At 39.1% G+C, this 14,563-nt stretch overlaps 1 protein-coding gene across 3 annotated transcripts in view; it reads left to right on the top strand.

Annotated features, from left to right (window-relative positions):
* The window catches only part of ehbp1 (EH domain binding protein 1), a 377,463-nt gene that overhangs the window by 194,441 nt on the left and 168,459 nt on the right, over positions 1 to 14,563 (top strand). For all 3 annotated transcript variants that reach the window (XM_067989531.1, XM_067989529.1, XM_067989530.1), the window contains exons 11-12: positions 9,140 to 9,318; positions 10,167 to 10,215. In XM_067989531.1, coding sequence (XP_067845632.1) covers positions 9,140 to 9,318; positions 10,167 to 10,215 — 228 coding nt within the window. The remainder of the gene's footprint in view (positions 1 to 9,139; positions 9,319 to 10,166; positions 10,216 to 14,563) is intronic.

Here is a 14,563-nt window from a genome sequence, read left to right as displayed (position 1 = left end):
TGCTGTGCTGATGCTGTGGAATTCAGTATAAATGGGCAGATTCCACAGCACCAAGATAGGAATTTCATCCCATATTATGAAGCTGCTTCTTGTAGAGGTTCTGCAATATAAATGATCCATTAGCTGTGTTTGAAAAACTGTTTCCTACTGCCTGCTGCTTAGGTGGACAGAGTTCCGGGGGGGAGTAATAATCTTGCATGTAGAGCTGGCAGTGAGGCGATATTGTTTACAGCATAGGTTTCCTAACTCAGATCCTTGGCCCTGGAGGGTCCCAAAGGAAATCAGAGTGAATCCCTTGGACTGTGTCAACATATATAGGGAATCTCTGGGAATGTGTCATTTTGCATTAGGTTTCCAGGATTATGTCAGTGTTTGCAAAGGGCTCTCCAGTAGTGTATTAGTATTTCCCAGGGGTCCATGGGAGTGTGTCAGTATTTGCAGACAGTCCAAATACTGAAAGTTTTGATAACCACTAGCTTACAATATCGGAGTCTAGCATTAACCTTGTAAATAGACTTTCATTATACTGTATATATGGCCAAATTGTAGAAAAACAATTTAGTTTCTTAAATTACAATCAGTTATTTGCTAACAGACAAGATACGGCAGTTCAGTTTACCCTGTTAACTCGAATGAAATCTGGATATCTTCTCTTTCAGAACATATGCTGATGGCAGTAGATGTGCTATATTAGTACAGGTCTTTGTTCCTGGTCTTGTTCTTTCGGTTATCTTTTGGATTAGATTTTGTTTGTCTGGCTTCTTCAATGCTTAGTGAGTTTATGCAGTGAGTAGCTGAACTATACAAATCAGGAATGTCTCTGGATTGATCCTTGGTCTGTGCTGAGTTAGCTGATCTCAGCTGGAGCAACAGTAGAGGAGCTACAATTTGTCTCCGCAGCACTGGATTAGGCAAGGGGAAATGGGGCAGGATTCCCACTCCTGATCCTTACTGGATCCCTGCTGGAAGGGTTTGTGTGTGGAGGTCAGATGAGTGCAGGATAGAACTTGGCTGTAATGCCCCTTCCGATATCAAATAGCCTGCCCACGGTCATAATCAAGGCTTACACAGCAAGAATGGCCACTTGGGCAAGGTAGCTGAGGGTGGCTCGTGCCCATGGAACTAAAATCCAGTAAAGAATAGATGCCTTCAGGACAAGAAGGAAAGAGAAAATAAACAAGGGAAAAAGTTGCTCCTTGTGATAGTTGTTTTCTTAAATTTGTGGATATTTTGTTCAATAGAGCAATCAGGATTGTGATGATCATTGTTGACAAGCATGGAATGGGTGAGGTTTGCCAGTAACAATGACAGTAACTCCTCAAACCATGTTATATTGATCAAAGCTCTGCAGTCCTGCCACATCCAGTCGTGAATGGTGGTGGACAATTAAACAACTAACGGGAGGAGGAGGCTCTGTGAACATCCCCATCCTCAATGATGGCAGAGTCCAGCACGTGAGTGCAAAAGACAAGGCTGAAACGTTTGCAACCATCTTCAGCCAGAAGTGCCAAGTGGATGATCCATCTCGGCCTCCTCCCGATATCCCCACCATCACAGAAGCCAGTCTTCAGCCAATTTGATTCACTCCAAGTGATATCAAAAAACGGCTGAGTGCACTGGGTACAACAAAGGCTATGGGCCCCGACAACATCCCGGCTGTAGTGCTGAAGACTTGTGCTCCAGAACTAGCTTTCCCTCTAGCCAAGCTGTTCCAGTACAGCTATAACACTGGCATCTACCCGACAAAGTGGAAAATTGCCCAGGTATGTCCTGTCCACAAAAAGCAGGACAAATCCAATCCGGCCAATTACCGCCCCATCAGTCTGTCAATCATCACCAACGTGATGGAAGGTGTTGTCGACAGTGCTATCAAGCGGCACTTACTCACCAATAACCTGCTCACCGATGCTTAGTTTGGGTTCCGCCAAACATGGACAAAAGAGCTGAATTCCAGAGGTGAGGTGAGAGTGACTGCCCTTGACATCAAGGCAGCATTTGACCGAGTGTGGCACCAAGGAGCCCTAGTAAAATTGAAGTCAGTGGGAATCAGGGGAAAACTCTTCAGTGGCTGGAGTCATACCTAGCACAAAGGAAGATGGTAGTGGTTGTTGGAGGCCATCATCTCAGCCCCAGAACATTGCTGCAGGAGTTCCTCAGGGCAGTGTCCTAGGCCCAACCATCTTCAGCTGCTTCATCAATGACCTTCCCTCCATCATAAGGTCAGAATTGGGAATTTTCACTGATAATTGCATTGTGTTCAGTTCCATTCGCAACCCCTCAGATAATGAAGCAGTCCGTGACTGCATGCAGCAAGACCCGGACAACATCCAGGCTTGGGCTGATAAGTGGCAAGCAGCATTCGCGCCAGACAAGTGCCAGGCAATAACCAATTCCAACAGGAGAGAGTCTAACCACCTCCCCATGACATTTAACGGCATTACCATCGTCGAATCCCCCACCATCAACATCCTGGGGGTCACCATTGACCAGAAACTTAACTGGACCAGCCATATAAATACTGTGGCTACAAGAGCAGGTCAGAGGCTGGGTATTCTGTGGCGAGTGACTCACCACCTGACTCCCCAAAGCCTTTCCACCATCAACAAGGCACAAGTCAGGAGTGTGATGGAATACTCTCCACTTGCCTGGATGAGTGCAGCTCCAACAACACTCAAGAAGCTCAACACCATTCAGGACAAAGCAGCCCGCTTGATTGGCACCCCATCCACCACCCTAAACATTCACTCCCTTCACCACCGGCGCACCGTGGCTGCGGTGTGTACCATCTACAAGATGCACTCCGGCAACTCGCCAAGGCTTCTTCAACAGCACCTCCCAAACCCGTGACCTCTACCACTTAAAAGGACAAGGGCAGCAGGCACATGGGAACACCACCACCTGCACGTTCCCCTCCAAGTCACACATCATCCCGACTTGGAAATATATCACCGTTCCTTTGTCGTCGCTGGGTCAAAATCCTGGAACTCCCTTCCTAACAGCACTGTGGGAGAACCTTCATCACACGGACTGCAGCGGTTCAAGAAGGTGGCTCATCACCACCTTCTCAAGGGCAATTAGGGATAGGCAATAAATGCTGGCCTTGTCAGCAACGCCCACATCCCATGAACGAATAAAAAAAAGCAGTTCTGTAGTGTCAGACTGGTGATGGAATACTCTCCACTTGCCTGGATGAGTGCAGCTCCAACAACACTCAAGAAGCTCAACACCATCCAGGACAAAGCACCCCGCTTGATTGGCACCCCATCCACCACCCTAAACATTCACTCCCTTCACCACCGGCGCACCGTGGCTGCGGTGTGTACCATCTACAAGATGCACTGCGGCAACTCGCCAAGGCTTCTTCAACAGCACCTCCCAAACCCGTGACCTCTACCACTTAAAAGGTTATCTATAATTCAGATAACGCTTTATTGCCATTATGATTTTATTCTATTGTTAATATCCTAGACAAACCTGAAAACAGAATCACATACAGTTGTGTCACTCGTACTACTTACATTCCTAAGGAAAATGTGGAATTCATATTGTAGTAATAGTAGTATTAGTAGTAGTATTAAATACTAGTGTACATACTTAATATTGCTATTTATGTTGCATTGAGACTTTGGAAGTATTTTTTAATACTTGTGGTGTTGCTGTAACTGGAATATTTTCCTCCTACTACCACCAGCAACTAAAGAATATATCTAAATGTGTGCTGAAGACTGAATATGTTGAGGCCAGTCAAGAAATATGTTTCTGCTTGTGAGACTTGCTGCAGCATACTTGTGGAGCTATAAATCTGATTTCAAGGTTGTCCAGGTCACATCCTATGTTCCTGGATACTAAAATAGAAATAAAGTAATATTTTTTTTAATTAATAGTCACATTTTAATAGTATAATCTTTTAGAATCTAATTATGAAACAAATATTTTTTTGTCATCACAGCTACAAAAAAAATGCTTAAATGAAAATGTGATGTTGACATTTAAATTCCTCTGTTTAACATCAAAAATTCAATTTCATAAATTTACACAACACACTTTTAGGTTTCTAACGGCAATCAACCCTGACAATTATGATTTAATATTCTGTCTATTGAAACTGTTTGTTGGCAGAAATTTAAATTATCAACAAGGTGCTGAGTTACGTTTATATAACATGATCTGATAAACCGTACCACAAGAACTCTTCCAAAAACTCTACCATAAAATCTTAAAACATTAGATGTCATTGATTATTCTTTTTTGTCAGAATCAGAAATACCTAACGATATTAAGTTATTAGGGCAAATTAGATTCCTCTGTTCCAAATTTAACACAATCATGTTACTGTCTTTGCATAGGTGATAGATGCTTAATTTTTATTTTAGAGAAATAATTCATAACAGCAACAATGTTTTGGGGTGGGGAGAGAAACAAAGCAACTTGACTCATAGTTGCTGACCAGTTTAGGCCTAAGGCAAGAATATAAATTTCAAATAAAAAAATTTCGATCAATGGAAAAAAGATGGGGAAATATTACCATTGATTATGGACTTTTAAAATTTACTATTGATTGAAGTGTAAATCGAAAGCCCGCAATTAAAAAGGGAAAAAGAAAACTCCAAAATACAAATCAGTGTGCACTAATCAGACCCTGTAGTTTCATTGATACATTTAATGTTCTTCAGTTTTCCTTATCAATTGTTTTATTGTAAACAAACCTGCATGTCATTTCAATATGAACAGATCATTTCAGAGTAAATCTTACTGTTAATTACTGAACATTGTTTATTCAATTGAAAATTTAGTGCTGCATGTAATCCTGAGATGAGTTTTTTAAAAATGTGAGGCCCTTGGGTATGGTACTGTTGGTATATTTACATATATTTTCATGTGGAGGTTAAATGCTAATTTGTGGACAGAACAGATGAGTCAATGTCTTAGGTGTGGCCCCTTTGTCTGAACTGGAAAATATTGCAGATTAACAGCATTTAAAAAGAAACAGAACAAAGGAAAGGTGGAGAAAGCAAAGCAAACAAGAAGTAATCGAATGACTTAAAGTGCATAAGTGGAAAACGGGATGGTTAAGTGGCTGAAGTGATATCAACATGAGACAATAGGAAGCATAATGAGATAAATTAAAGACGTTTACAAGACACAGCTATGTGAATAGCTGAGGAGATGTTGAGGTGCTGGAGGGTGGGGGAATAAGGCAAGTAAAAATGGAAGCACAAAAAACTGGCAAAGCAAGAACCTGCGAGAAGAAAAACGCAGGTTAACACAGAGTGTAGGTGGTCTTGTCAGCATGATTTCCAGACGGTGGGTTCCTACCCCAAGCACCAACCTGCTTCTCTTTCCACCCCCCCCCCCCCCCCGACCCCCGAAATACCAGCACAACCGTCCTACACTGCCAGCACTTCCTGCCGAATCGTAAATTGGAGTTAGAGGATTGCAAACTGTCTTAGGAAAATAAGATGCCGTTCCTTAAGTTTGCATTGAGTTTCATTGACACCATGTAGAAGGTGAAAGATAGAGGTATCTATGTGGAAGTGGGTCGGGGAATTAAAGTGACAAGCAACTGAGCTCAGAGTCACACTTGCAGACAGATTGGAGGCGTTTGGCAAAGCAGTCAGCTAATGTGTGTTTGGGCTCCCCAGTGTAGACGAGACAAGCGGTAAATACAGTATACCGTGGGTTGGAGGAAGTACATATAAGTTGCTGTTTCACCTGGAATGTCTGGGGCCTTGGACAGTAGTGTGAGTGGAGGTGAATGGGCAGGTGTTGCATCTCCTGCATTTGCACGGGAAGGTGCCAAGGGAAGGAGAACTGGTGGTGAAGAGTGAACCAAGGTGTCACATAGAGAACAGTCCCTTTGGAAAACAGGGAGGAGGAGATTTCATTTTGGAAGTGACGGAAATGGCGGAAGATGATCTGTCTAAGGCGGAGTCTGGAAGGGGTGAAAGGTGAGGGCCAGGGAGACCCTATCACAATGGTGAGGGAAGGGTTAAGGGCAGAAGCACAGAAGATGAGATGGGCTCAGTCGAGGACCTTGTCTACCACGGTGAAGAGGAATCCTTGGCTGTGGATAAAGGAGGACATTTCAAAAACTCTGATGTGGAGGGTGGCATCATCAGAGCAGATGCAACAGAGAAGGAAAACCTGGGAGAAAGGAATAGAGTCCTTACAGAAAGTGGAGTAGGGACGAAGTATATATCAGGTAGTTGTGGGGCTTGTAATAGATGTCTGTTGAAAGCCAATCCCTGAAAATAGAGTGAAAAAAGTCTGAGTTGAAACTTTTCACTCATCACTTGCCCTTATGCAGTCCATCTCTTTCCTTCTTTTCCTGGACTCTGTCGGAACATCATACAGGCGGTGCAGTTGCACCCTTGTATCCATCTGCTTTTCTCTTCTCCCAGGCTCCTGGGTCGGTGCACCCAGCCGCATTTTACCAGTTTTTCGTGCTTTTGTTTCTACCTGCCTTACCTCCCCATCACCTCAGCGTGTTCTCTGCAGCTCATAACTGTTTTTAGTTTCTCTCATTATGCCTCCCATTGTTACATCAACCATTTAACCATCTCCTGTTTTCTACATAAGAAATTTACAGGTCATTCTGTTTCTTCTTGCTCATGTGTGTGATTTTTCTCTTGCCCCTTCCCTTTCTTCAGTTCCTTTTTAAATGCTATTCATGTTGAATATCTTCCAGTTCTGATGAATAGTCGACACCTGAAACATCAGCCTGGACATCCACTTCCGGTGAAGTTACGGTGGTGGAGCGGGAGCTGCTCCAAGGAAATTCCCGGCCATTAACTAATTTGTCCACCCACAGATGCTGACAGGCCTGCTGAGTGTTTCCTGAATTTTCTGTTTTTCTTTCTGATGCCCAGCAGCTACAATGTTTTGATTTTTATTTGGTACTGCATGCAAGACTATTGGGATACATTAAAAAAAATCCAAACATCCAGAAACTTAATGAGACAAAGAGCCCTGAATACAGTATATGCAGAACTGATCTGTAGCAACCAATTTTTTAGTCATTTGTTCCCCTTATTAGTTGTGTGTATAAAATGCTTAATCTGAATCTGTATTGCAACAAATGCATAGACCTAAAGTGCAGGTTGGCGAATTAGCATTGTTTTATTTTAGTAATTAGAGAAGGTGAGATATACTGTTTAGAACTGCAGAACAATTAATAGCAGGTCAACGTTTGTTTACATAGTGTCTTGTCCGACATTTATAAAATAAAAAAGTACCTGACTGAAAGTGCTTCAGTGTAGGTGATGTGATCCTCAGACAAGCAGCTATTTTATTATTAAGGTATATGGTTTGACACTCATCACTGTAAACATGCAGTAACATTAGTTGGCCATATGAGGGGGTTTTATGTCCAAAAGAGCCAAATCAATCTGACTTCTAACCTATCTGACTTTAAAACTACACTGCCACAGTTCATAAATGTAAAATATTACTCAGTAAAGTGTGTTACATATCTATTGTCAACCATTAAAATAATGCTTTTACTTAACAGTTAAATTAAAGTACTCTGGTTATTTGATCTTTGTATTTATTTCTGTCAAAAGTCATTATGTAACCATGGTTTGAATTTAACCAGTAACTGACCAAAGTGGAATTGAGCTTTCTGATATTGTTAATCTATTTATTGATTATTATCTATTTCTGCCAAGGTTCACAACCTTATTCTAATACTCGACCTTCATTGCACCATTTCTTTGTTGAATTGAAACGTTTTCAGCTTCATATAATGCATTGTGAATATAGTGCACATTTACTTTAGCATCTATTCGGAATCATTTGCACCAGATGTCCTCTGCAAATTGCATTTTCTGATTAGACATTCTTTTGAAGAAATCATGCCTGATTTGGGTAAGGCAGCATGACATTCACATGCGTACTTTAATGTCATGCTGCCTTACCCAAATGGTCTTGAAAATAGAGAATAAAATTTGGTAATGAAAACTTAATAGCAAACATGTCCCACTAATGAAAAAACAGACTACAAGGAGCATATATTCAAATCATATTGGCAGCATTCAAAATTACTCCTAGTATTTTATTTTGCTAATATTTTAATTTTGCTTTTTTAATTTCAGCTTAATTAATTAGAATGATCATAGAAACTGTTTTAATGCAGTGCCTACCAAAATCCCACAGAGGAACTATAACTACATTTCAGTCAGTAATGTTTTTATAAGCAATCCTATTGTAAGTGATTTTGTATATTTATTGGTATAGTGATTTGTATATTATTATATGCATGTTTGGCTCATAAATATATTTTATTACATTAAAGTACCCATGTGAATGTCATGCTGCCTTACCCAAAATGTGTTTTTCTTTGGTTTGCCACAATATGTTGTAAAAGAGAATTTTGAAAACAAAAAAAGTGTAGGTGTAATCTAAAATATTTTTTTAGGTTTGAGGTTTAAACTCTGAAGTTCTGATTGAGGACAGAAAAAGTCATTTTGAAATCTAGAATATGTATTTCAAAGTAGAAGTGATGAACTGTATTTTTGATTAAATACTGAATAATGCACAGCATTTATAACTGCTGCATGTAATTTTGATAGAAGATTGGACACTTATCTGTATGATACCTTGTTTAATATATGTATATAAAATTTAATAACACAAGCTGTGTATAAACTACAATAGAATATTTCCACACTGTAGACAATATATATTTTGGTTCCTTAAAGATAAAGAGTTGCGACTTAGATTGGTCAACACCAGATAGAAAAGATGTGCATGGGTACATCTTTAGTACTTTATGCAGCATTATGGAGGTTATAGTCAAGTGAAAAGGTTACAAAATATACCAGCTGTATTATAGGTAACAGGAACTGATATAGGAAAGGCCTTCAACCTTGAAATGCCATGATAGTGCATCACCTAGTGTAGTTTTTGGTTTGCTGTTGTGTACACACCTAGAGTCCTGCACTGACAGCCTGCTTTAGAGATCAGTGCCAGCAGCTAGGATTTTAGATGATGTGTGATTCTTGTCTGTAGCAGTGATTATCGTAAACTGACAGCTGTTAAAGAACGAAGCAGACATCAAAAGATTATAATCATCTGGTTAGGTCAATTAGTGTTAATTTTCATAACTTTATTATTCTTCTTATGTTTCCTTTCTCCTTAGCCAAGCCCAATCCCAAGTCCAGTTCTGGGGAAAAAGCCAAATGCTAGTCAGTCACTGCTTGCCTGGTGCAAAGAAGTGACAAAAAACTACAGAGGAGTGAAAATCACAAATTTCACCACATCATGGAGAAATGGATTGGCTTTTTGTGCTATTCTGCATCATTTCCGGTCAGACTTAATGTAAGTAATGAAGTTAGCTCGACTAATATAAAACATTTTGCTTGTGTATCATTTGTTTTTAATAAGCTGGGAGTGAAATTCAATATCGGCAGGAGTGCAAACCAGGTGGTAGCCGATCGGCCTTCTGTTATACACCTCACTGGGTTAAAGGGGTGTAAACCAGGTGATAGCCGATTGGCCTTCTGTTATACACCTCACCGGGTTAAAGGGGTGTAAACCAGGTGATAGCCGATCGGCCTTCTGTTATACACCTCACCCAGTTGGAGCCAATGGAAAGGAGAATCTGATCTGCTGCCGCCCCTTTTGTGCCTCTGCCAAAGTTGAATTTCACCCCAACTGTCTCTTCACCCCCTCCCCAAAATGATTGACGCCTTTTTTTGGTGCAGGAGAAAATCTTTCATTCACAAACGCATTTTTTCTCTCTTGGGCTTCGCATTGCTAAAATAATTTTAACATTTCTTGGTATTAATCTGTCCGATGAAACTGTCTTCAGGAAATTTACAAATAAAATGTTGGTATTGAAATCGATAAGACAAATAAGCTTTTAGCTCTATGTACACTGACAGCGAGGGATTACTGCATGGTAAATTTGGTTTGAAAAGCTAGCCTCTGGTGTTTCCCTCTTAACTTCACTGCTAGATGGAATGCTTGGGGGAAAAATGTGATTTGTGGTTACTTTTATTTTCCACTCTGCTTGTTTTGTTGATTGCATTACAATGAAATCACTACTCACTATATAATGACATTATTGCTATGATTTTTTTCCTGTTGTATATTTTGTTACTTCATTTAAAGTGAACACTAAATACCCACTGCTTTCTCGTCCTCTTTTCTTCCCCCTCCCCCAGTGACTACAAGTCTCTGAATCCTCAGGATATTAAAGAAAACAACAAAAAGGTAAGAACAGCCACAGAAAATGACATGTCTGCAATTTTGGCTTCACCAGTGCTCTTTTAGTAATCCCTGGAAGGTGAGGTTGTTTTGTAAGGTTATAATTGCTGCTCGCAGAAGGTAATCTCCCCTGCAGTTTTATCTGATGCATTATCGACTCCTGTTTGCATTGGTCACAAACGTTTTAAATCTTGTGGAATAAAGTCTCTGTAATACAGATATACCTTGCTGTGGCTTTCATCCATGTATTATGGAGCAGATTTTTTTTTTAAAAGGTGAGAAAGAAAGAGTTTTAGCAGAAACCGTCATCTGTTCATTGCATTGCCGATTTCTATAAATGTTATTCATGCTTTGAGTCATTAAATGTGGTATAACTCAGTTTTGAGAGCTGTCTTGAACAGATTTTACTCTTTGTGCAGCTCTCATTTCTTTCGCCTGCTTTTGCCTCTTGTTTGAGAGCTACATTGAGTATCTCAGTTGCTTCCTGCAGGTTTATTTCCTGTCTTCTCACAATTCTGACTGATAACCCCTACTGCCCTTGTTTGGAATGAATGCAACATGAAGAACAATGCCTGTGTATAGTAACCATGCAAATGCATAAAGTTTCTGACATTTCCTCCTCCTAACCAATTAACAAAACATCTCAAAATGAATGAATGCTTTCTTTGAGGCCAGAGTCTTTTTCCTTTCTCTCCATTTACCAGTTAAAATGAAGTTGCAGCTGATCGTTGCAAGGGCAGTAAAGGTTAAATTGAAGGAGCGACTCTGTTATGTGATGGGCAACACCAGGTCAGATCATAACCTATTTCAGTTCATTGAATGCAAATGCATTATTAAATAATGGTTCAAACAGATACATATCAATTAGAAAATAAAATGTATTTCCTAAGTCCTAATTGTAGATTCTCACAATCAGTTATTGAAAACAAATGGAATGTACTTGCAATCTGATCTTGGCTGATATGTTAGTGCATTGTGTATTGAGAAATATTTCGAGTTTTGCCAGTGGTGCTGTCGTTGTTGATAGGTTGATTGACAGACATCAAATGCTGTCTGTCATTGCTATGTTGGAAAGAGTTCTGCAGAAGGAGAATGTAAAGCTTTTTAAACTGCATTTTGGGTCCATTCTTGCACATCTTTCAGGAATTAGGAAAAGGGAAACAATTCTAATAAATGTTGCAAAGTGAGGCTGAAATATTTTTAATTACATTGTTAAATATTTATTTAGAACTTCTGTTACTAAAATTCCTCTTTGTTCCCTGAAAATATACTTCTTCAAGTTTAATATGTAACACATCTTAAATTAGACAAAAAATGTAGGCATTTGGGCCTGGAGTTTCCGCTTTGGACCAATTGGCATTTGGGCACAAATTGCACCCGAAAATTGTACTGGCGCATTTTTGCCAAGTTTCCACTAAAATGCATTAACATAATCACAAATGTAAAATCTGCCATGAATCAGCGCAATTTGGCAGATTAACATAGCGTAATCGTTTATTTTTTTTGCACTCAAACATATTCATTGATGTATTTAAGAGTGGTAACCTGGCACAGTTTTATTAATACAGTTGAAAATGGTCTATCATTAAAAATAAAGATTTTTAATAAAGGATTTTTAATAAACCTGATCTAAAATCACTGAAAATGTGTCAAAAAAAACTATAATGAAGCATTTCCTACTCTCATTGGTGTACACGAGTCAGTTTCTTAGTAAATGTATATTTTTTAATATTTAGAAACGTTTAAACCATGCCAATAGTGTCTTTGTGCCTAAGAAAACAAGCTTAATTTTAAAACCCTCCTGGAATGGCCTCAGGTGAAAACTCACCCCATCCCCGTTGTTTTGAGTGGGGGGGGGGGGAAGGAGAAGGAGAAAGGAGTGACCAGTTTTGTGGGTGGGGCTAGTTTCAACTATTTTTTTATATATATATATATAGCCAGTGCAAAACATCATCGAAACTCAAATAATGCTGGCCACAAATTACGCCCAGTGTAAATCAAAATTCCGTGATGTTTTGCGCTGATGCGGCCTTATTGCCCTGAAAAAGCTAGAGCAATCGAGTGGAAACTCTGGGCCTTGTAGTTTTTAATGCCCTTACTTAATGATTTAAAAATTATTTATACCATTCGAAATGTAAATATAACGTCATTAGCCTTTATTTTAAACGTGATATTTGGATTATTTATCTCTGTTAATGTTTTAAAAAAGACACAGATAGGTAAAGACAGAGAGCAAAAAACACACACATAGATATTACAAAAGATGGCACATTCCAAACCTTACCAGTTGGGAAAGCAATACTGACCACACAGATAATGTGAATGTTGGTTTATGGTTTACTTGGAGAAGTAGACTGAAAAGTGAAAGAAATTATTCTCTTTAAACCAGTTTAGTTTCCATATACCAAAATGATTGTGCAGAACCTGACAAAACTATACCACCACATTACCCATAATTACCAGAACATGATTGCTAGTAGATTGTGAATAATTCCGAATCTAATGCTTTAAGTTTCTAGGCTTGTTTAATTTTGAATGATTAAATTACTAGAAAAATTTTTAGAAGCATGCTTAAAAATGTCAGTGTTTCACTCATCTTTCAGATGGAAATGTAAATTGAAGATTGTTTACCTATCTGTAATAGCCCAATTGTTGCAAAATATTGTACAATTGCCTAGAGTAATACCTTTGAATTCACTAGTTTTGTTTTGATGTTCAGCATTATAATTAAGAAAATATATAATTGGTCCAAGGTATGGGAGCTATTTTCAGGTAAGGCTAGCAGAAGATATTCCTTGGTGATTTAACAGACTAAAATTCACACTTTAGGGAAATTAATTTGTTCATTTTTTTTATAATCAAGCAAAAGGACTGAACAGCCAAGCAAAAATGAACAAGTTACTAAAGCTTGTAATGCTGCAAATCTTATGATCGCAAGATCTGGACCAGTTCCTTTGTGATTAACCAAAGTAGGTTTCTAAACATTCATGTCCAGAACTGGTAACTGCAAAGCTACGATTGAGCTCATTGGTACATATACTCTCCACTGAATCAGTTATTCCATATTGTTTATTAATTAGACTGAGTTGACAGATTCTGCAAGTAAAAGCAAATATACCATCACATGATGTCCTGGGCAGTAGCTGTTATAATGGAGGTGTTTTCTAAATACTGCAATTATTGTAACAAATCAATGTACATGCCAACACTTCTGATAGTTCCACTTCAAACATTTAGATAGAGGTTAATGGGTGCATGGAAGTGATTGTACAATAATCTCATTTGAAGGGTTCAGATGACAGCCTGAACTAGGAGAGGAAAATGTAAGTTACCTGAGTGCTCCTACTAAACCATATTTAATAATATTTATGGCAATATTTTTGACCATAAGAAATACATTAACTTGTTGCTATGTGGAAGACACTCTACCCTCCCCCTGAAGACAAGTGTTCTGGCCAATATTGACAGAGCATTGCATTCAGTTTGTATGATGTTCTCACTGAAAGATTCAATTTGTGACATAATCATTAGAAGATTATTGTAGTTTACTCTGCAGTAGATTACCCTGGGAACTGACGCTGCTTTATGTATATTACATAAACATAGTACTTGATTTATTTCTGAAATGGTGAAGTGTTACTGCATTTCAGGCTAATACTTGCACAAGACTTCCACTGCTACCCTCCCTTTCCTCAAGTGCTGCAGGCTGTGTAAGCATGTGGTTCTGGAAGTTTGTCCTATGGCCACTGATCAAGTAAAACCTGGATCACCCATCAGAACAGTGCTTTCAAGCTGCTTATTGGGCATGAATGCAAGAACTACTTATTTTTAAACTACAAGCCGTGCTCATCGATTTAAAGCTGCAGTGCAGAAATCACCGCAGTACATTTTGGGACCACAGCTAATGTTCAGGTATTATTTTATTATGTACAAAATCGAAAACAAATACATGTTTTGATAACTGAATCATCTTTCTAAATTACTTTGTTTTATAATAGAATATTTTCACCCCAATATCTAAAGCTCTTCCTGAAATATGATCTAACCTCAAAGGACAAACATTTTGTACAGGAGTAAAAGGCATGAATCCAAATGGTTAGAAATTGGTGGCAGAACATATACACATAATGCTTATGCGACAGATTGAACATGTTCCCAATCTCCATTCCAATGACCATATAAACTGTTCCACATTCACTCGAGGTTTAGACCATAAGAACCCTTTGAGTGTGTTACAGTGGAGGTGCTTGGGTAGTCATTGTCATGGCCAGCCTCTACCTGCATGGCTTTCCTTTTGATGTGCATTCAGTTTTCAGCGCTGCTACTCTTCCTCCGGTTGTATTTCTGTGGCACT

This window comes from Heptranchias perlo, chromosome 8, assembly GCF_035084215.1.
Source record: "Heptranchias perlo isolate sHepPer1 chromosome 8, sHepPer1.hap1, whole genome shotgun sequence".
In the NCBI taxonomy this organism is placed as follows: Eukaryota; Metazoa; Chordata; class Chondrichthyes; order Hexanchiformes; family Hexanchidae; genus Heptranchias; species Heptranchias perlo.
Note: the sequence above shows the minus strand (reverse complement) of the source record. Positions and strands in the feature narration are given on the sequence as shown.